The sequence below is a fragment of the Bos mutus genome, chromosome 5 (assembly GCF_027580195.1).
Source record: "Bos mutus isolate GX-2022 chromosome 5, NWIPB_WYAK_1.1, whole genome shotgun sequence".
In the NCBI taxonomy this organism is placed as follows: domain Eukaryota; kingdom Metazoa; phylum Chordata; class Mammalia; order Artiodactyla; family Bovidae; genus Bos; species Bos mutus.
In genome coordinates this window covers 115,722,124-115,745,305 of record NC_091621.1, presented here as the reverse complement: position 1 = coordinate 115,745,305, position 23,182 = coordinate 115,722,124, and the positions used below count along the sequence as shown (strand labels likewise).

The 23,182-nt window shown below is 47.9% G+C and overlaps 1 protein-coding gene across 2 annotated transcripts in view; it reads left to right on the top strand.

Annotated features, from left to right (window-relative positions):
* Nucleotides 1-23,182, top strand: part of ANO2 (anoctamin 2) — a 337,501-nt gene that overhangs the window by 73,773 nt on the left and 240,546 nt on the right. For both annotated transcript variants that reach the window (XM_070371768.1, XM_070371769.1), the window contains 3 exons: nt 17,535-17,686; nt 18,834-18,888; nt 22,608-22,659. In XM_070371768.1, coding sequence (XP_070227869.1) covers nt 17,535-17,686; nt 18,834-18,888; nt 22,608-22,659 — 259 coding nt within the window. The remainder of the gene's footprint in view (nt 1-17,534; nt 17,687-18,833; nt 18,889-22,607; nt 22,660-23,182) is intronic.

Sequence of the window (23,182 nt, the reverse complement as noted above, 5' to 3'; positions counted from 1 at the left end):
CCCTCCCTGTTCTTGAACATCCGTCCATACCTATCACTTCCTCCTCCTCATTCCTGGTCTCAGTCCCTAAGTAGTGCTGGCCTCTGGCCCCTCTGGTCTCTGCGTGTCCTTCCACAAGCTCGTAGCTACAGGAGCATAGTTCTGGTTGCAGGGCACGCCTGCCCTCAGAGCCTATGAGTCCCCGTATTCTCAGCCTGTTGGAATGTACCATCCATCATGTAGGATGTGCCTGCACTTGTATTTGTAGGTAAGATGATTAGGACAAGGATGTATTATGATGAAGCCATCTTGGAGTTCCCTTCTGTTTCTTTTTTTTAAATATAATTTAAATATATTTGATGTATGAACTGAAAGTGAAAGTGTTAGTCGCTTAGTCGTGTCTGACTCTGAGACCCCAATGGACTATAGCCCACCAGGCTCCTCTGTCCATGGGATTGTCCAGGAAAGAATACTGGAGTGGGTTGCAATTCCCTTCTCCAGGGGGTCTTCCAGACCCAGGGATTGAACCCAGGTCTCTTGCATTGCAAACAGATTCTTTATCATCTGAGCCCCTAGGGAAGCCCCATTTGACATATAATCTTGTGTAAATTTAAGTTGTACAACATCTTAATTTGGTCAGTGTATAGATTGTAATATGATTGCCATTGTAGCAATAATTAGCATCTCTGTCATGTTACAAAATCATCCTTTGTTTTCAGTGGCTGGAATCTTTAAGTTCCAATCTTTTAGCAAGTTTGATGGTTATGATACAATATTGTTGGGCATATTCCCTGTGCTGTGCATTAGATCTCTAGGGTCTATTTACTACATGTTGCAAGCTTGTACCCTTAAACAGCATGTCTTATCCCTCCAGCCCCATCCCCTGGTAACCACCATTTTTTTTTAAAGGTTTGCAGCTATTTTATTACGAGTGTACACTTAACACAATGAAATCAACACTGATATATTGAACCTAGTTAATAGTAGTGTAATAATATTTGGATGATTATATTATTTTGAACAACAAACTACACTGAAAATTAATGTGATAAACTTCTTGGTCATAATATTATTAAGAAATACAATGTATACATTGAAAACATGATTGCTCAAAATTTGAAAATGGAAATGAACTCATTTGGGCAGAGTCAGAGTTCGACTAATCTGAAAGGAGCGGGTCTGTGGAAGGACCGTCTTGTTTCAACAAGTTTGGCTTTTTAGATTTCACATGTAAGTGATATCATACGGTATTTTTCTTTCTCTGACTTCTCTCACTGGGCATAATGTGCTCCAGGTCCATCCATGGTATTGCAAATGGTGGGATTTCCTTCTTTCTTATGACTGAATCATATTCCATTGGATCTGTGTGTGGATATATAAAATCTTATATATACAATAATGGATAAAGACATATAATGGATGTGTATGTGTGTTTGTGTGTACTTAGTTGCACCTGACTCTTTGCAACCCCTGTGGACTGTAGCCAACCAGGCTTCTCTGTCCATGGAATTTTCCAGGCAAGAATACTAGAGTGGGTTGCTAGTTCCTCCTCCAGGGAATCTTTCCAACCTAGGGATCGAACCCATATCTCTCACATCCACTCCATTCTTTAGCACTAGCGCCACCTGGGAAGTGCCAATATAATTGATATTGAGTGGATAAAGAAGATTTTGCTGCTACTGCTAAGTCACTTCAGTCGTGTCCGACTCTGTGCGACCCCCATAGACGGCAGTCCACCAGGCTCCCCCGTCCCTGGGATTCTCCAGGCAAGAACACTGGAGTGGGTTGCCATTTCCTTCTCCAATGCATGAAAGTGAAAAGTGAAAGTGAAGTTGCTCAGTGGTGTCAGACTCCTAGCGACCCCATGGACTGCAGCCTACCAGGCTCCGCCGTCCATGGGATTTTCCAGGCAAGAGTCCTGGAGTGGGGTGCCATCGCCTTCTCCAAAGAAGATTTTATGTATTTGCATATGTAAAGAATGTTATTATAATTTATATTATATATTAATTGTAATTTATATAATTATATATTATATTATATACTTATATAATATTTATATGTTGTAAATACATATGTATAAATTTTAAAATATATGTATGTCTTGACACACACACACACACACACACACACATATGTCTTCTTTATCCATCACCCACTGATGGACTCTCAGGTTGCTTCCTCCCCTCCTTCCTTCCTGTTTTGGAGCCATAGCCAGGTAGACTCTGCATCAGACGAGTCCTTGAGAGGCCAGCCTTCCAGCTCTGGTCCTGGACCCACCTGCTGTGTGACTTGGGGATGTCACTTTTTCTTGCAGAGCCTCAATGTCCTCATCTGTGAAGTGGGCATAGTAACACCTGCCCTGTTTTTCCTAGAAGGTTGTTGTAAGAATCCAGGTCTTAGCCGCTGCTATGGGAATGCAGAAGTTTACTATTGTGTCTGTGTTCTCAAATATTTTTAGGTGTGTTCTCAGTTCCTGGTTCCCCAGTCACCTTCCCTCCTGATGCAGTAGGCAGCCAACACTGATGGAACTCCTGGCGGAAGGGGGTCTGTGGAGAGACACTGAGGGACTCAGAGGCAGTATGAGCCCTCAGAGTTCACAGCCAAGGGCACAACAGGCGGAGTGCCCACACTCAGACACCCTGTGCTAGATTGCTCAACTGTGTCTGACTCTTTGTGACCCTGTGGTCTGTAGCCTATCAGGCTCCACTGTCCATGGGGATTCTCCAGGAAAGAATACTGGAATGGGATGCCATGCCCTCCTCCAGGGGATCTTCCCCACCCAGAGATCGAACTCGCGTCTGTCATGTCTCCTGCGTTGGCAGGCAGTTTCTTTACCACTAGCGACACCTGGGAAGCCCATCTGATTAAATACTGTGCCAAGTAGCCCATCAGCATGGCACAGCTTCCGTCTGGGGGAATGCTGGTCCTGGGAGTCTGGGAGAGCAAAGCCAGGGGGTGGCCCTGATGAGGCTGCAGGTGTAGCAGAAGGAACTTGTCCCCATGGTATCAAGTCCCCAGACTCCACACAGGTGGGCCATCCTGGCATCCTTCTGCTGCAGGGCTCCAGACCATTTTCCTATTCACAGAATGCAGTGGCAAGTAGTTGACCTCCCAGGAGGATGTCATAACCACGAGAGGGGGACACAGCGTGGTATTCTGGGTGGCATGCGTTTGCTTGCAAAAGTGAATCTGAGAACCAAGTCTAGGAGTAGGGGTGGGGGTTAAACCCAGTTCCTGGGGTGAGAAAGGAGCATGGGGGTAAAGCTGACCTCCATAGGCCTAGTGTTGGGTCCAGTGGTGTTTTCTCCTCCCTTTAAAAAAAAAAATATTTATTTGACTGTGTTGGGTCTTAGCTGTGGCATGTGGGATCTTTTTTTAAATTAAATTAAATTTTATTTTATTTTTAGTCATGGCATTTGGGATCTAGTTTCCTGACCAGGGATTGAACCTGGGCCCCCTGCACTGGGAGTGCAGAGTCTTAGCCACTGTACCACCAGGGAAGTCCCTCCCCTCTTTTTAATGGGCTTGGGAAGTGACTACAAAAAGAGTAACCACGTTTGCAAGGATTCGTGTCCTGGCGGCGGGGGGAGCAAGGAGGAAGACTGAGGCATAGTGTGGGGTCACTTAGCATCTTCGTGGCTGGTGGAGGCCGGATCATAACTCAGCACGGTCCGGAGAGACCGGGAAGATGGGCAGGAAATCCCTAAATTGAGCTCTCGAACCTGGACAAATCCACAGTAATGAGTCCAGGGACACGGAGTCCTGAGCACAGATATTAACCGGGAGGGGGATCTTGGAAGGAAGTGTTTGTTTTCCAAAAACAACAACAGAGGAGCCAGTATTTTGTGAGGGACACGCAGTGTCCCTGCACAGGATAGAGGCAGGAGGCCTGGCCTTTGGCCCCGAGCAGCCTGGGAAGGTTTGAAGTGCGTGCTTTCTCACCTCTGCTCTTTACCGAGGTGGCCCGTCTAGATTGTGGTCAATATCTATGTTTATTTTGCACTTTTCTTATTTAAAAAATTTTTTATTGGAGGATAGTGGCTTTACAATGTGGTATTAGCTTCTGCTGTGCAGCAAAGTGAACCAGCCATGGGTACATCACTTTTTTATACATATGAACGAGTACCCTGCCACCCGTCCCCGCCATGCTCACCCCTGACGTCCACTTCTCCCCCACGAGCTACATCCCAGGAACTGGTGAGGATGAGATGATGGAGTCCATTCTTGTGTTAATGCAGCAGGTTCATCCAGCAGCAAACCCATGTCCCTTGCATAGTAGCGCAGATCTTAATCACTGGACCACCAGGGAAGCCCCTCTTCTCATTTTCATGAACTGAAATGATATAGAATTGCCATTAAGAATCTTCTGATGAGAGTGAGAAAATTAGTGTTACCATGTTGGACTAAATAAAATTCCAGTTAAAAAGCAAAGAAATGTGGCATTTTAGTTAACCTGGGTGGCCCCTTAGGAGGAAAATATTAATTCTATTAAGCTTCATAAATTATTGGAAGTTGTGCTCCATTACTTATTGCTGGCTCTTAGAAATTCTGATTTGTGACTTCTGCAAAAGTTCCACAGGAAGACCCTCCCCAGGTTCCTGATGCCCACTCAGCCAGGCCAGAACCTCTGCCTTCTCAGTTATTCAGATCTGAGGCTTGGATTAGTCAGGTTTCTCTAGAGAAACAGAACTAACAGGATTGTTGTTGTTGTTCAGTCGCCCAGTTGTGTCTGACTCTTTGCAACCCCATGGACTGCAGCAGGCCAGGCCTCCCTGTCCCTCACCAGCTCCCGAAGTTTGCCCAAGGTCATGTCCGTTGCATCGGTGATACCATCCAACCATATGTGTACATATATTATGTATATACATTTGATATATATATCATCCTCTTCTATGGAGTTCTCCAGGCAAGAACACTGGAGTGGGTTGCCATTCTCTTTTCCAGGGAATCTTCCTGACCCAGGGATCAAACCCGGGTCTCCTACATTGCAGGCAGATTCTTTACTGTCTGAGCCACCGGGAAAGCCCCTCCTGCCCTGATGTAAAGGAAATGGTTCAGTTTTGTTCAATTGCTTTCCTACGGAATGCCTGTTAATATCTTGGAGGAACCAATCATCTGCAGAATGTACTCTGGGAAATTACATCCTGGTTAAGTAAATTAAATTAATCCTAAATTAATTAAATTAATCCTAAAATGGAGAGACAGAGCATTCAAATTATTATTTTTTCATTATTATGGAGTAGATCAGGGGCTTTCCTGGTGGCTCAGTGGTCATTTGTCCATGCAAAATTCAGAAACAGAATCACATCTTTCCCCTACTCACCTTGACCCTCTTCTTCCTTCATCAAGTAGTGACTGAATTCCTCTGTGGGATTATTTTGATAGTTTAGTGATTCCTCCTCGGTGACCAGACAGTAAAAAGCAGGAGAAACTCCATGAACTTTATTGAAGATTGAGATTGTCTAGATCCTTAATCCTTAGAGGAGGGTCACTGACTACTCAGCCTTCATGATACCTTTCAGGACAGATTCTTTCGATTATTATAAATATCATTGATGATTTTTGAATGAACCAGAGGGGGAGCTGTTCACACTGATGGGCTGTGGGGGGTCCTCTTCTTGTTGTCTCTGCCTGTTCCCAGGCATTTGTTTTTAATAGTGATGTGGGGTTGGGTTTATATTTGATATCTTTATGGGCTCTTTGGTGCACGCTCTTTGATTGCTATTTAAATAGGCTGGAAAGAGTACGGAACACTTGTACTTATTCAGTTTTGTTTTCTGTGATTCTTCTCATCTTTAAAAATCAGAAAAAACCAAATTGATGCCATCTCCGTGCCATTGTTTCCGTGTGGAACCTGCGATGGCTTGGGGCCACCTTCTGGATGTGCATGCAGGCCTGGCAAGACCACAGACCTGACTCAGGGATCACAAACAGTGATGCCAAAAACATGAAAATGTAATGGGAAGTGAATTTGCATTTTTGAAAATTAAGTTGTTTTTAGGCTTGTGATTGAAAAAAATGGAAAGAGAAGTGGTGGTTTTCCTTTTGAAAGCCTCACATCTGACTGAACTGGGGCAGCATGTGCCAGATGGGTGGGCAGGGACCTGGACCCTGGACCCCGTGCTCTTGGGCTGAGAGCAGAGGGCAGTGCATAGAATTTGTCAACTATAGTAAAACAAGACTGAGTAGCTGGGATATGTGGTCGCTTTCTCAATGGGAGACATGGGAGCATGGGCCGTGGCTGCCACTGTGGGCGGGGGAAGAGCGAAGCAGGGAAGGAGGAGGGGGCGGTCAGCTTCAGGCACCTTGGTCTCATGGGCAGAGCTCTTCTTACTCAGTAAGAACTGGAATCAGTGATATACTGGTTTATAATGGCTCTTGAGATCTGATACATTTTCAGAAAATTTGCAAGCTGGTCATAGTACCACTGATTGAAATTGGCCATCAGTTCAGTTCAGTCGCTCAGTCATGTCCAACTCTTCGCAACCCCATGAATCGCAGCATGCCAGGCCTCCCTGTCCATCCCCAACTCCTGGAGTTTACTCAAACTCATGTCCATCGAGTTGGTGATGCCATCCAGCCGTCTCATCCTCTGTCTGTCCGCTTCTCCTCCTGCCCCCAATCCCTCCCAGCATCTGAGTCTTTTCCAATGAGTCAACTCTTTGCATGAGGTGGCCAAAGTATTGGAGTTTCAGCTTCAGCATCAGTCCTTCCAATGAACACCCAGGACTGGTCTCCTTTAGGATGGACTGGTTGGATCTCCTTGCAGTACAAGGGACTCTCAAGAGTCTTCTCCAACACCACAGTTCAAAAGCATCAATTCTTCAGCGCTTAGCTTTCTTCATAGTCCAACTCTCACATCCATACATGGCCACTGGAAAAACCATAGCCTTGACTAGATGGACCTTTGTTGGCAACGTAATATTTCTGCTTTTCAATATGCTGTCTAGGTTGGTCATAACTTTCCTTCCAAGGAGTAAGCGTCTTTTGATTTCGTGGCTGCAATCACCATCTGCAGTGATTTTGGAGCCCCAGAAAATAAAGTCTGACACTGTTTCCACTGTTTCCCCATCTATTTCCCATGAAATGATGGGACCGGATGCCATGATCTTAGTTTTCTGAATGCTGAGCTTTAAGCCAACCTTTTCACTCTCCTCTTTCACTTTCATCAAGAGGCTCTTTAGCTCCTCTTCACTCTCTGCCGTAAGGGTGGTGTCATTTGCATATCTGAGGTTATTGATATTTCTCCCGGTAATCTTGATTCCAGCTTGTGCTTCTTCCATCCCAGCATTTCTCATGATGTAGTCCGCATATAATTTAACTAAGAAATTGGCCATAGTGGGCATATTTACACCATAGAAATCAGTGACAGCTACATATCAGCCATCCAGCCCCACACACGGAAGTGGTTGGTAAGCGTTTACCAGTGCACGGTGAATCAGAGCCCTGAGAATGAAGGCGGAGTGCGCAGTCAGAGTGCCACGGTGGACTAGCGCTCTCCAGTGGTGGGGGCGAGCAGGCTGGAACCTGAGGGTGTTATGTGATTTCTTCTGTGGACATTAAAGTGCTGTTGGTCAGAAGGGAGCTGGGAGTGACCGTGTCTCTTCAGGGACTCTGAATTAATGCCATATCAGTCACCTCTGGTCAGAAAGGAACTTCTCACTCCTGCCCACTTGCTCACTGCAGCCCAGCTACACAGATCCTCCAAAATACAAGCCTGTTTCCCTCTCTGGGCCTTTTGCTTGACCTTCCCTCTGCCTGAGGACCTCCAGATACCAGGATGCAGTTACCCACTCCACCTGGGTCTCTGCACAGACTGATATACCTGACTCCCCTGTGTGAAGTGGGCCCCTGTCTCTCTTCTTCCCTCCACCCCCTTCTCTTGTGTGTGTGTGTGTGTTTAACACTCAGCACTGCTGGATACTGAGTAATGTGTTTGTATCTTTGCTTTATTGTCTGTATCCTCACTACACTGGAATCTCCAGGAGGGCACCGGTTTTGTCTCTTCCTATTGGCAGCAGCACCTAGAAAGGCCTGGGTACAGAGCAAGCAGTAAATCAACATTTGATAATGAATGAAAGGATGGATCTCATTACTAGCCTGGTTCATTGGTCCTGGCTTACTGCAGTGTTGCTGAGATGGGTTCTGAGTCTTCATTCAAGGGCATTGGAAGAATGCTGTGGTCCCTCAGGGTGGTCTGCAAGGGGGTGGGGGGAGGCAGCATTGTGATACACGGACCATAGCAGCCATCCCTGATCTGGGTCCTCAGTAACCCCTTCAGTTACCAAAAAATCATTTAGAAATAGTCTAATTGTACCTGGAATGGGGCTGGGTTGTGTGTAAGGAGCCCTAGACCTTGGAAGGATCATGTTTTTTATTCATTCACCCATCCATCCATCCGCCCAGTGAATAGTTATTATCATTATGTCTGAGATATTCTGCTGATGGCTGGTGATGCAGTGGTGACTACAGCTGGTCTTGGCCCCATATGGCTTCGGTGTGGGGAGGATTCAGAAGTTAAATAGCTGGTGATGAGCTGGGAGGCTCAGGGAGCAAAGATCAGGGTAGACAGAGAGCTAACGGAAGAAGACCAATTCAGATGGCGGGGAGGTGCAGGGTACTGGAAGGGTGCCTTTGAGCTGAGACCCAAGGGCTGGGTAGGAGTTTGCCAGGTAGGGAGGGCAGGTGAGAACCTTCCTGGGAGAGGGAAGGACATGTCTTCCCACCCCACACAAGAAAACCCTGGCCTCTGCAGGGAGCTGGGAGGAGGCCAGTGTGCGTGAAGCACAGAGACTGGGGACAGGGCGTGAGGGGGTGGGGTGGGTGGGGACTGAGGCTGCAGGGGAGGCAGAGGTGGGGCTGGAAGGGACTCATCAGCCATGTAAGTAGTTTGGATTTTCTCCCACATTTTTAAAGTCAGCAAACATTCATTCATGTGTAGAGGACATTGAAAATGTAATTAAAAACCATAAGTGAATCCAGAGTTAGACCTCAGAGAATGTGCGTTTTGTAAATACATTGCTGTGTGCATTTGGCGAGGCTGTGGACAGACATTGACCTATGGGCACAGGATGGGGTGGAGGGACTGGGGAGCTCCTGCTCTTGGTGGGCGCTGGGACTCCTTTGGGCTCTAGGATGCAGCTGAACAGAGTGGCTCCCCGTGCTCTTTGCATCTGGATTGGTGGGGGGTTTAACGTCTGCTTGAGTAGGTAACTAGGCTGGTGCATGGAGTAGGTAACCAGATCTGTGCACCCTCCGATCTGGGTTCAGTGCCCATGTGTCTGCCTGCATCCCTCTCTCTCGTGCCCTTGGGTACCAGTGGAGCAGGAGAACCATGGATGTGTGAGCCCCTCTTTTTCATAACTTCTTTAGTCCAGCGGCGTCCACCCCAGTCCCGTTTGCAGGGCGACCTTCCACACTGCCTGGCTTCCCTGTGTGTCTGAGCCTTTTGAAATGAAAGTTGAACAGGTGATCATTTTCAGCCTAGTTGACCCTCAGTTACCCAGTGACCAGAGGCACAGAGGAAAACACAGATACCTGGAAGGGGAGACAGCCTGGGCTAGTGTCTGGGGCCACAGGTGTAAGCAGACATGTGCTCGTAGCTGGGCTCACTCTCCATCGTTTTGTCTAGTTTCTGCTTTTCCTACGAGTTGCAGAGAGAGGCCCTCTTAGATCAGTGTAGATGAGGGACTCATGGATAATCAAGATTATTCTGTTTATGTTTCATATGGTTATGGGCTTCCCAGGGGGCACTAAGTTCATGCGTGCTCAGTCGCTTCAGTTGTGTCCAACTCTTTGCAGCCCTATGAACTGTAGCCCACCAGGCTCCTCTGTCCTTGGGATTCTCCAGGCAAGAATACTGGAGTGGGTTGCCATGCCCTCCTCTGGGGGGATCTTCCTGACCCAGGGATCGAACCTGAGTCTCCAGCGTTGCAGGTGGATTCCTTACCACTGAGCCACTGGGGAAGCCCGCCCAGGTGGTACTAGTGGTAAAGAATCCGCCTGCAAATGCAGGAGACCCAAGAGATGTGGGTTGCAGGAGACACCCGCCAACGCAGGACACGCAAGACATGCAAGAGGCTTGGAGAATTCTGTGGTCAGAGGAGCTTGGCAGAGGTCCATGGGGCCTCAGAGAGTCAGACACAACTGAGTGACTAAGCAATGGCAGCATATGATTATAGCCTTCCCTTGATCTTTGGGTGCTGTTGGATCTCCTAATGTTTGTGTGCCATTGGGCATGTTAGTAAAACTTACTGTGCCTCAGTTTCTCTACCCATAAAATGGGGCTAGCAGCCTGTACTGTCCATGATAGACTATCACTACAGCCTCGATTCCTTGCATCCCACTGTGCCTCAGTTTCTCTACCCATAAAATGGGGCTAGCAGCCTGTACTGTCCATGATAGACTATCACTACAGCCTCGATTCCTTGCATCCCGTGAAGGAACATGATTCCAAGGCAGGAAGGAAACAAATTAGCCCTCAGACCACACTACTGTGCCCCTCTGGAGGGGAGAGGCTGGGGGAGATGAGCGGGGTTGGGGGGAAAGAAGTAACAGAAGAAGGCATCTCGGTAAACCTCTTAGCCTGTGACAGTAGAGCCAAAGTGAGCTTTTATGAGAACCACATTTGAGCCCTGGGATGAAAAATAAGAGCAACATACTTTAAAAATTATTTATGATTTTAAGCACATGAAAGGCGTATCATGTACCCGGGGAGGGCATAATGGGGACCAGCTGGTGAACATGTGTCCTGCCATTTCTGAAGATGTTCTTCATTCTCCTATGTCCAAGAATAACAGTAATAATGATGCGGCCGCTGATCATATTAATAATACTAAAGTGGATCAGGGCGCCTTTCCTGGACCCTGTGGAACACTGGGGAAGAGCTGGGCTGCTGGGCTTGGTGGGGGGCTGAGAGGGAGCTCTGGCTCGCTTCCTTCTCGGGGACCACAGAGCCTTTCCAAGGATCAGAGGTTTGAGAAGAGAGCCTGGATGGGGAAGTCAGGAAGCCTGGGTCCTGAGGGCTGGGTTCACCCCCCATGCTGGCAGTTCCCCACTTCTCCGAGGCTCAGTTTCCTCATCTGCGACTCAGTGTGCAAATGCAGCTGGTGGGACTGGCTTGCAGAGTCTTTGTGGATCCTGCTGACATGGAGCCTGTGGGATTCCATTGCTGGTTGCATGGCTGAGCATTCTGTGTATGAAGTGAGGAGGGGTCCTCCTCACTGCTGGGCTTCTTCAGCCCTTGGAGCAATCAACCTCTAAACTCAGCACCTGGTACCCAGGAGATGCCCAGATGTGTGTATGCTATGAACAAATGTTTCCTTTTCATGAACTGTCTAGAGCCATAGAAGGTTAGACTTGGACAGTACTTTAAAAGCCATTTAGTCAAGTTCTGTCTTTTATAATCCGTGAAGTGGATTCGGAGAGGTGCTCAGCCTTGGGCTAATTATCCCCACTGCTGAGCGGACCCCAGGACTCTGCCACAATGCCCCTCGAATGGTGAGATTTCCATCCAGGCTGGTGGGAAGAGGGGCTGTTCCCAGCCTTGCAGATGGGTTTTCTCTAGTGTCCGGCAGCTTCTCAGGAGGACTGTCTGCAGGATTCTTCATGGAGCTCTCTCCCTTGGCTGCTCTGTCCTGGGAGCTCTGGTTGCTCTGGTCTCCCCTGACCTACTGCCTAGCCTCCTCAGCCCAGGGAATGTGCTGGGCTCCACCTGTTTGCCCTTCCTGCCCTGCAACCCTGGACCTTTCTCTGGACAGTGAGCTGAAGCAAGGCCAGGACTCATCTGTTTCCTTCTCTCAGGAAGTCATTGCTGCCCGAGGTCTGGTATCTTCAAAACTGCTCTCTTAGTCATCTTGGGCTGGTTCAACAAAATACCAGGGGGATCAAACCAGTCGATCCTAAAGGAAATCAACCCTGAATATTCACTTAAAGGACTGATGCTGAAGCTGATGTGCCAGTACTTTGGCCACCTGATGGGAAGAGCCAACTCATTGGAAAAAACCCTGAGACTGGGAGAGATGGAGGGCAGGAGAAACAGGGGGCAACACAGATGATAAAATGGTTGGGTGGCATCACTGACTCAATGGACATGAGTTGGAGCAAACTCCAGGAGATAGTGAAGGACAGGGAAGCCTGGTGTGCTGCCATCCATGGGATCACAAAGAGTGACATGGCTGAGCAACTGATCAACAACCACCAAAATATCACAGACTGGGGGGCTTATGAACAATAAGACTTTCCTTCACCCAGTTCTGCAGACTGAAATTCTGAGACCAGGGTACCAGCATGGTGGTACGAAGGGTGTGAACCCTTCCTGGTTCATAGCTCACACCTCCTTGCTGTGTCTTCACATGGAGGAGGGGGCTGGGAGCTCTGTGGGGTCTGTTTTAGAAGGGCACTAATCCAGTTCATGAGGACTCCACCCTCATGACCTAATCACCTCCCAAAGGCCCCACCCTCCAATAACCATCACTGGGCATTAAGACTCAGGACAGGAATTTTGTGGGAACAGAAACATTCCAACCATAGCAACCACTATTTCGTGTTTTTTAGTCTGAGTATATTGGCTCAGCTGGGGTAAATCTGCACCCTGTTCGTCCGTCATAGTGGGAAGTGGAAGTTCCCCAATTCTCTCTTTAGAGATGAGGACTCTGAGAGGGAAAGCACCTTGTCCAAAGTCACACAGCTTGTTAGTGTCAGCAATGGCTAGGACCCAGGTTATTCACTCTGTAGACATTATTGTGCTCCTCATGTATGCCAGGCATGCAGGGCATGCTCCCCAGACACCCACAGTCTGTTGGAGAGACAGACGAGTGAACCACGAGTTAGAAAAAAGTGTGGCCAGCATTAGAATGCAGTATTTATTCATAGGATGCTAGGAAAGGTTTCCTGAGAAAGCTGGTACTTGAGCCGGGTGGAGAAGGAGAAGGAGGGTGGCCAGGTGGAGCAGGAGGGGAGGAACTCCAGAAACAGGGACAACATGTGCAAAGTGACGAGGGGAAGAAGCAGGTGCTTTGTCCTCCAAGCTTAGCACCCATGGAATCGTGCATGGGGCTGCCCACTGTGTCTGACTGTGGACCTGTGCCATGCTGCATCCCCAAGCATCTCAGCGGTCTGGGAAGTGGGCCAAGGTACCTGCCTGGGTGTGTGTGTAGGGCCTGCAGCAGGGCTGTGGGGTGGAGGTCTCCTTGACTCTGGCCTTAAAAACCATTTACATTTCTCTTGGAAGTGGATGATGCTATTTGCAGGATTTGGAGCACCCACTGGGGCTTCCCAGATGGTGCTAGTGGTAAAGAACCTGCCTGCCAGTGCGTGAACTGCAGGAGATATGGGTTTGATCCCTGGGTCAGGAAGATCCCCTGGAGGAGGGCATGGCAGCCCACTCTAGTATTCTTGCCTGGAGAATCCCATGGACAGAGGAGCCCAGCTGGCTATAGTCCATGGGGTCATGCAGAGTTGGACACGACTGGAATGACTTAGCATACATGCACGAAGCACCCATCTCCCAATCCAAGAACAGGCAGAATTTATCCTGGACCCATTCCTGGTTCCTCCAAAGACATGCCACAGGCCACATTCCCTTTAGCCCCATTCTCTAGGGAGCTCTTCTGGATCAACTGCCAAGAGGAGGTCAAGACCATCTTGGAGGTGCTCAGCTAACCGTCTGCCAGGACACGATCCTAGGGCAGGTGTTGGGTTATTACCGAGTACGGGCTGTCCTGGCCTCTGCTGAGGCTTGGCTCCCATGAGCCTTTGCAGCTGGTGGGTAACCTTTCAGCTGGCCAGGGACTTTGGGCTGTGGCTTTATTCTCCAGCCTGGTTTCTTCCTACCAAGACCTCCTACCTTATGACTCTCCTGTCCCCAGCATGGGCCGCTTGAGTGGCAGCCACTCCTGTCATCAACGCTGGGTCCCTGGAGAGTTACCATTCATTTGTTCATTCATTTAACCAGGGGGATGGTTTGAACAGTGTCCTCCCTTCATCACGATTGTTTGGCGGGGCGACTGGGCATGAGTCAAATAATCATTCAAATAAGTTTAAAATCGCAACAGTGATAAGCGCTGTGACGGAGAGGCATTTGGGCTCACAAAATGCTATGAAGATGGGACTTGACCTTGTCTGGAAGCCAGGAAAGACCTCCCCGAGGAAGTGACAATTGAGTGCGAACTCAAGTGTGAACAGAAGTTGGTGATGGGGAGGGAGGAGACAAAGGGTGCAGATTGCTAAAAATACAAGTGGCTGGGTGCAGTGAGCGTTGAACCATGGGGCCAAAAAAAAAAAAAAAAAGTGACGACTTCTACAGGGCCCCATGGGCTGTGGTGAGAATTTTGGTTTTTATTATAAGAGCAAAGCAAAAAGGAGAAGAGGGCAGCAGAGGATGAGATAGTTAGATAGCATCATTGACGTAGTTGGACGTGCATTTGAGCAAACTCCGGGAGGTGGTGGACAGGGAAACCTGGCGTGCTGCAGTCCATGGGGTCGCAGAGTCAGACACGACTGAGCGACTGAGCAACAGCAGCAAAATGAACACAGTTCTAGTAAACAAAGAAATCAAAACCATAAGTGTTACTATATTAACCAAGGTTAACAGCTGCTTGGCACTTCCAGCCCCACCCCACCCTCCGCTCCACACACTGGCCTCCATGTGCCTTTCTGCTGTGACAGTCATGGCTCCTCCATCAGAACCCCAAGGGCCCAAGAACCAGGCTGGTTTCACTGTTGTTTAGTTGCTAAGTGGTGTGCAACCCTTTGTGACCCCATGGACTGAAGCACGCCAGGCTTCCCCGTCCTTCAGTATCTCCTGGAGTTTGCTCAAACTCACTGAGTTGGTGGTGCCACCCACTACCTCATCCTCTGCCACCCCCTTCTCCTTTTGCCTTCAGGCTTCCCCAGCATCAGGGTCTTTTCTAAGACCTCGGCTGTTTCTAACCCTTCTTAAATCCAGTTTGAACTTCCCTGCTTTTGTGTTTGCTTGGAATGTCTTTGCCAATATTTGTTCAAGCCTTATTCATTAAAAGTGTTTGTAAGGTAAGGTTAGTAGAAGTATGGTCAAAGCATGTGTAGAGGCTACAATAAATGCCCATCTCTAGGGAAGGAACTCAACAAATTAGAACGTGTGTCTGCTGTGTAATATGGTGCCTTCATGAAGCTGGGTGTACATGGACTGACCTGGAAAGATATGTGTCTCAGATACATTGCTGCACATGAAAAGCAAATTGTAGGATAATACGTTAAATGCCATCACAGGTGTGTTAGAAAGATATATATATATATAGGGAGTATATATGTGTGTATATGTATATATATGTGTGTGTATATATATATATGGAGTATATCAAACATACTCCAAATTGTTGATAAAAGTTTCCTCTGGAGTGAGGTTGAAAGTGAAAGGAAGCTGTTAACATTAGTTAATACACTTCACGATTTTTGTTTCTTTTTCTGTCATTTTTTCTTTTGCGTTTTTTTTCCTTGACTGCACCTCAATGTATGAGGAATCTTAGTTCCTTGGCCTGGGACTGAGCCCATGCCCCTGTAGTAGAAGAGCAGACTCTTAACCCCTGGACCACCAAGGAAGTCCCTGATCTTGGTTTTCTTGTTTACTTGAACTGTGTTAATTTTGTAATTGAAATTAAAACACATAGAAAATAGTATTAGAAGAGAGAAATAAACCGGGCTTATGTTTAGTTGTTAGATTGGGGAGGTTCTCTCCTTGCCCCCAAATTATCATAATTTCATTAAAGAACAAAAAGAAAAAGGAAGGTGCCCTTTCTGCTCAAGTCCAGCAGAAACACTGCTCCTTCTATGAAGCACGTTCCTGATCCCTCAGCTGGACTTGCCGCCTCCCCTCTTTGACCCTTTGAAGCACTTTGTGCCCCTTCGTGGCATGTGTCTCCACTGATCTTACAAGTGCTTCATACATGTTTTACTGCCACTTGAGATTTAAGCAACTTGAGGACATCATGAAAGAGAAGACAGTTGGCTTCCTTTCAGGTCGTAGGATCTGGGTGTGGCTCTTGTTCTGGTCATGCACTGCAATAGGACAAATTCAATCCAGCTTAGTCCAGAGATCAACCCAGAGATCGAACCCGCATCTGGGTTCTTTACCACGAACACCACCTGGGAAGCCCCCTTGGAAGGAGGGCTTGTGTAAAAAACTTGTGGTTCATGTTAATCCATCAAAGCTTTGCTATGAAGAGTACAACCTCTGTGTCTCAGTGACAGCATCTGTGAATTAGAAAGACCGGATGCTATACTGTAGGCAAGCATACTCTATGCATTATAAGAAACTGTAGGTTCTATGGACTTCGCTGGTGGCTCAGATGGTAAAGAATCTGCCTGCAAGCAGAAGACCCAGGTTCGATCCGTGGGTCCGGAAGATTCCCTGGAGAAGGGAATGGCAACCCACTCCAGTGTTCTCGCCCAGAGAATTCCATGGACAGAGGAACCTGGCGGACTACAGTCCATGGGGTTGCAAAGGGTCAGACACGACTGAGCAGCTAATACTATAGGTTCTATAGTGATTATCTTGGTAATAACGCTGTGCTTTACTCAAGAAAAGTACTTCTTTACTCAAGAAGGTGCTTGAGTAAAGCACTCACTAGGTGTTCAGTACTTTGAAAGCAGACTCATTACTAAGAGGAACATAAGGGAAGTGATGCTGGATGATCACATAGGGGCATGGTCTAGTCGGGTACAGACTTGAGATTGGGTTGACAAGCGTTAAACCTAAACAGTCACCCAGTTACCATCTGTGTGACCTTTCTTTACTCTTCTCACCCTTCTGAGCCTTAATTTCCTCATCACAACAGGAGAGTAAGATTATCTACCCAGCTGGGTGCACTGCATGTTGGAGCTCACTTGGGTGAAGTGCTTAGTATGGTGACATCATGGGCTTTCTAGGTGGTACTAGAAATGGCAACCCACTCCAGTGTTCTTGCTTGGAGAATCCCAGTAACGGGGGAGTCTGGTGGGCTGCCGTCTATGGGGTTGCACAGAGTCGGACATGACTGAAGTGACTTAGCAGCAGCAGTGCTAAAGAATCCACCTGCCAATGCAGGAGATACAGGAGACTTGGGTTCTATGCTTGGGTCAGGAAGATCCCCTGGAGGAGGGCATAGCAACCCAGTCCAGTATTTTTGCCAGGGAAATCCCATGGACAGAGGAGTCTGGTGGGCTTCAGTCCATAGGGTCACAGAGAGTCAGACATGACTGAGCGACTGAACACCATCTGTACACACACACGATGACATCACACAGTAGGCCTCCTGTGACGATGTAACGAAGCCGTATAGGAAGTTTGGACCCCTTACTGCGCTCCTCCTTTCCTGCAAAGGTCACCTTCTTCCATGCAAATAGTTGAGGGTGTTCGCCACTGTGTGAGAGCAGTGGAGGAAGGGCAGGACCCTCTGCCTGGTTTCCCTAGCTCGTCCTTCCCCCCGAGTGTCCCTTATGGGGGATTTGAGCCCCGTGCAGCTCTGGCTGCGAGTCTTGCTCCTCTGAGTGTCGGATGTGGCCTTCTCCTCCTCTCACTGGTAGCTTTGCCTTCGCAGATGTACGAGATCAAGTCCCAAGGCAGCATTGCAAAGACGTTCAGCAAGATTCTGCACAAGCTGAGTGCGCCCCTGAAGCCTCGAGTGCCCGAGCACAGTAACAGCAGGATGAAGAACCTCTCGTACCCATTCTCCAGGGAGAAAATGTACCTGTGAGTAGCGGGGGCTGTGGGGGGTCAGGCTGTGAAGCGGCCATCCAGATATAACCGTCCTTCTGTAATAGAGAGGAAGCCAAGGTTCCGGGTCCGTCCAAGGTCACGCTGCCTTAAATGGCTAAACTGAGACTGGCATGTTGACTTCCTGGCCGGCTGTTCTTTTGCACTCTGCCTCCTCCCCTCCCTGGGCCCTTTGTCCGCATCTGCCTGGACATCTGACCTGCCACCTCCCGCACATCTCCATCACTCAGCTTCTGGGTTCCTTCAAGACCAGTTCTTAACACCCAATGAAAACATGCTGTCCATCTCTTGAGTTTTCATAGCAATGGTCTACAAGCGGTCACATTCTACTCTGCATTAGTGACTTGGAAACACGCCACAGTGCCTGGGCTCCTGGGGCGGGGGCATGGTTCAGGTGTCTGTGTTCCCTCCAGCACAATGCCCTAAGCACAGTCACAGGGGTGGGCTTTTGGTTTGTTTTTTGTTTTTTTTTTTGAGTGCAAGGTCAACATTTGAAGTTTAGAACAGACATAGGTCTTGCATAATTAGGAGTTTGGTATCTATTATGATTTTTGTGACAACAGGGACAACATTAAATGAAAATTTGAAAAACAGTTATAACCCCAACATCCAGAAACTGTACTCTTCTTTGCTGTTTTTTTTTTTTCTTAAATTTTGTTCATACACGGGAATCCTTTTTACCTACTTTTGTTTTTAAAACTTATCATCATGTAATATTTTTGTATCATAGTCTAAACATTTCTACAGTATTTCTAAAGTTTTCATAATTATAATTTTCAAACAGCTGCATGATAATTTATCCTTTAGGTTTTGAAATTTGCATATTCCCTCCATAATCTTTGTTATAAGTAACTTTGAAAGGAATGTTTTAATGTAGGGAACTGCTTTCCTGCTGTTGAGATTGTTCTCCTAATGAAACATTTTTATGAGAAGTTTTCAGAATTACTGGGTAGGAAAGAGCGTAAACATCATAAGACTGTGTGTGTGTGTGTGTGTGTGTGTGTGTCTTACCCACCTAGCTATGTTGTTTTCTAGAGGCTTGCCTGGGGCCTGGGGTGACAAGCAGTCCCAGGATAAGGATACAGCAATGAAATGCATTGACAGGCTTTCTTGGTGTCTGCAGGTACAACATCCAGGACAAGGACACTTTCTTTGATAATGCCACCCGTAGTCGCATTGTAAGTAAACCAGCTAACCAGGTGCTTAACCAGTTGTGGCGGGCTCGGGAGGGGGTGGGGAAGCCTGAATCCCCTTTGACAGGGCATCTCTCTCCATCCCTGCTGCCTCCCATCATCCTTTGCTTGGAGTTGCCTAGCAACAGGGAGGAGAATTCAGGAGCTTCCCAATCTCAGTGGTGAAATAGTCTTAGGTTGTGAAGGATATCTCCTCTTTATGGTTGTCCCACCCGGGCCCTTCTTGGAATCATAAAGCAGGGACTATCAGAACTTGGGGCCAGGGGTGGAGGGACTTTCGGCTAGTCAGGTGACTCCCTTGCTTGACAGTTGAGGAAACTGAGGCTCTACGATGTAATGAATTAAAAAAAAAATTCAGGCATATTGTTGGTGTCCGAAGAAGTGCTCACTGCTGAGCCTCTGTGACTCTTTCTTTCATCCTCAAAGGGTCCTGGGCATTGATGTGTCAGAGAATGTTAAAGCTGGCCTGTTTGTCCAAGGACACAATTACCAGCCTGTTCAATAGAAGCCAACATTCATGATGATAGCCGTTCTTCTACTGTCTTTTTTGTTGTTTTATTAGACTATTTAACTATTTGAAATACATATTTTAAAAGTCTCAGAAGCTACAGGACAGGCAAGACGGCACAGCAACAACTACAACCAACCAACCAACCAACAAAAACCCCAGGAAATGTTAATAAACAATAGAAGTTAATTCATTTCCTCTAGGTATGCAAAATGATGCTTTCCTGAAATTTCCTAGTCTATCCATTGAAATATAATAAATCCAAACCATAAGTAAGTATAGCGCGGATGATCATGGGGGCTAATTGTTGAGCTGTGTTGAGGGCGCTGAGGCTGGATGCTGTGGTAATTGCTGGGGTGTTTGCACAGGGTCTAGAGGAAAGATGGGATACAGGCATGCCATGCATTTTCCAGTGTTCTCCTACTGTCTTTTTCCCTTTCAAAGCCAGGGTTCTGGATTTTGAAGGATGGTTGATTCTAATGAAAATCTGCCTAGGGCCTGGACCCTGTGGCCCCAGTCTGAGCTGTAGGGCATCTCTGTTCACTATATGTTTGTCCTCTACCCACCTGGAGAGCCTACGGACAGAAGAGGAGAGAGAAAGATGGGCCCCAAGAATGCTGGTTACAGTGGTAACACGGCATCGTGTTTCCCTCGGGAAGGACTTAGGTTCAAATAAGGAGGAGGAATAAGGGTGAGCCTTGTATCGAACAACTGACTGTTCAAAACTGGGAAAGGAGTATATCAAGGCTATATATTGTCACCCTGCTTATTTAACTTATGTGCAAAGTACATCATGCAAACTAATGCTAGGCTGATTGAATCACAAGCTGGAATCAAGACTGCCAGGAGAAATATCAGCAACCTCACATATGCAGGTGATACCACTGTAATGGCAGAAAGCAAAGAGGAACTAAAGAGTCTCTTGATGAAGGCGAGAGAGGAGAGTGAAAAATCTGGCTTAAAAGTCAACATTCAAAAAACAAAGATCATGGCATCCAGTCCTATCACTTCATGGCATAGATAAGGAAAAACTGGAAACAGAAACATATTTTAATTTCTTGGGTTCCAAAATCACTGCAGACGGTGACTGCGGCCACAAAGTTAAAAGACCTCTGCTCCTTGGAAGACAAGCTATAACAGACCTATATAGCGTATTACAAAGCAGAGACATCATTTTGCCAACAAAGGTCCATCTAGTCAAAGCTATGGTTTTTCCAGTAGTCATGTACAGATGTGGCAGTTGGACTATAAAGAAGGCTGAGCGCCAAAGAATTGATACTTTTGAATTGTGGTGCTAGAGAAGACTCTCGAGAGTCCCTTGTACAGCAAGGAGATCAAACCAGTCAATCCCAAAGAAAATCAACCCTGAATATTCACTGGAAGGACTAATGCTGAAGCTGAAGCTCCAGTACTCTGGTCAACTGATGCAGAGAGCCAGCTCTTTGGAAAAGACCCTGAGGCTGGGAAAGATTGAGGGCAAGAGGAGAAGAGGGCGGCAGAAGATGAGATGGTTAGATAGTATCACCAATTCAATGGACATGAATTTGAGCAAACTCAGGGAGATAGTGAAGGACAGGGAAGCCTGGCATGCTGCAGTCCATGGACAAGGAAGCCCGGCGTGCCGTAGTCGCAGGGAGTCGGACACAACTTAGGGACTGAACGACAGCAACAGCTTAGAGGGACTTCCATGTCAGCAGGGTGGGTGAGAAGGGACCGAGGATTGCAGGAAGCTACAGAACATTTCTAAGTCATGCTGAAAACATAGCCTTGACTCTGCCTGCAGAATGGGCAGGAAAACACTCCAGTTCCCTTGGCCTGGTGTTCTAGGAAGATTTAAAACGGCCATATGATTTCTTTTATCTGCCTATGGAAAAAAGCATGAACCTCCCATTGTCCTGACTGGTGCTGTTACAAGAAGTTTAACTCTCACCACGGCTCAGGTCCCACGTCTTGGGGGGGAAGTTATAAGGAGTCGTGGAAATTACCCGATAATTGCAAAGTGCTTGTAAAATAATGGACTGCCATATAAATGCTGTTGCTAATTATTATTGCTGTTGAATACGGCACCGTGTTATAAGTGAATTAAACATTCTTGGGCCCCATTCTGCTGGAAGTCATTTATTTTCCACTCCTTCTGGTCTGTGGCTGGAATGTGGGAGTGTAAATGGTGATGGAGTAACACATCTTTTCTCATCCTGGAGGCATCTTCCTTCCCCTCCTGCTCATTCCCTAGTCTACCCAACTCTGTGACAGAGGGAGAGAGGCTTGAGGTTTGTCTTGGGGTCTGCTCTGACCCAGACTTTGGTCTGAGGATCTTGCCCGCATCTCCTTAGGCCCGTCTCCTGTGCCCTCTTCCCTGTGGCCATCTGGGCAGACCAGTCACATGTCCCAGCACAGAGTTCTGTCCCTGGCATCTCCTTAGAGCTGGGCACAGGCTTGGGACCTGTTGGAGGGCACTTGTTGGCCAGCAGGTTTATGCTGCCCCCTGGGCTTCCTTGGCTTGGATGCTCTCAGCACTCTGCCCTCACAGTGAGTGACAGGGTCCATGCAAGCTCCCCACTCAGGGACTGTTGATCTGTTAATGAGCAGTGGTCCTTGGTCAGCCATCGCTATGCACCCAAGGTACTCTCTCAGACGTGGAGTCTTGAGGACCTGGGAGACCTACTCTGCCTGGGGAGGCAAGATGCTCAGGCAAAAAGCAGAGAAGTAATACTCCCAGTGACCAAGACATAGGGGGCCCTTTCCCAATTCCCAAAGCACTTTCATGGTTCCCCCAAACATCTCCGAGAGACAGCTCTATTACAGAGGGGACCATGGGCCCTCAGAAGCTGCCCGGAGCTTGCCCAGGACCCCTCAGCAGCAAGGCACTGTTGGGGCTGGTAAGGAGGGCACCCCTCCTTCTTGCCTCTCCCCACCCCCCAAGTGTCTTCCCAAGCCCTCGCAGAGGGGTGTGGGTCTGGGGTCCCCTTCCTTCCTGTAACTTCAGTCAACATACAGCCTTTTCTTCATTTTTTGGGAGGGGGGTAAGGTGTGGCGTGTATGTGAGGAGGTTAGATGCTCTGTTTGCATGGGCTTGACCAGGAGTCTGTGAGCTGGCACCTGCCTAGGTACCACCCCCCCGCCCTGCACACACACACACCGGGCCGGGCTGCAGCACGTGCCCAGGTGCTCACAGCCTCGCTGTTGTCTGTTTTAGGTGCACGAGATCCTGAAGCGCACAACCTGCTCTCGAGCCAACAACACGATGGGTAAGGACCCTCCCACCACGGGCCGTGCTAATGGGGGGCCAGGGCAGCCTTGCAACAGACGAGAGCAAGACAAACAGATGCCCACACAGAGGGGGCACCCCACCTGCCCCTGGGTGTAGAGGGGGGTCCCATTTCTTGTGGGGCTGGGGCTGCCCCCCAGCCTTCACCCCGGGTCTCTGTCCTTCCTCTCCTTTCCCTGAACCCACGCTGACACCTTCCACTTGATCCCAAGTTCAGCTGCTTTCTTTTCACCATCTCCAAAATGTTTCAATAACTGCCCAAATCGTGGCTGGTTTTTGTTCATTTTTGAGAAGAAAGACATCTTAGTGGCCTTTTAGTCCAAGCCTCTGCCTTGATGTTTAAAGAAGCTAACAAGCAGGGAGGGCGGATGAGTCTGAAGATGCCTCTTCTGAGTTCAGCATCCTTGTCACCATGTCTGACTGAACCTGTTTGCCTTGTGGTTTGATTTTTGAATCCGGGGGTGTTTGTGTTTGAAACAGGACCCCCAGCATTTGGGTACCAG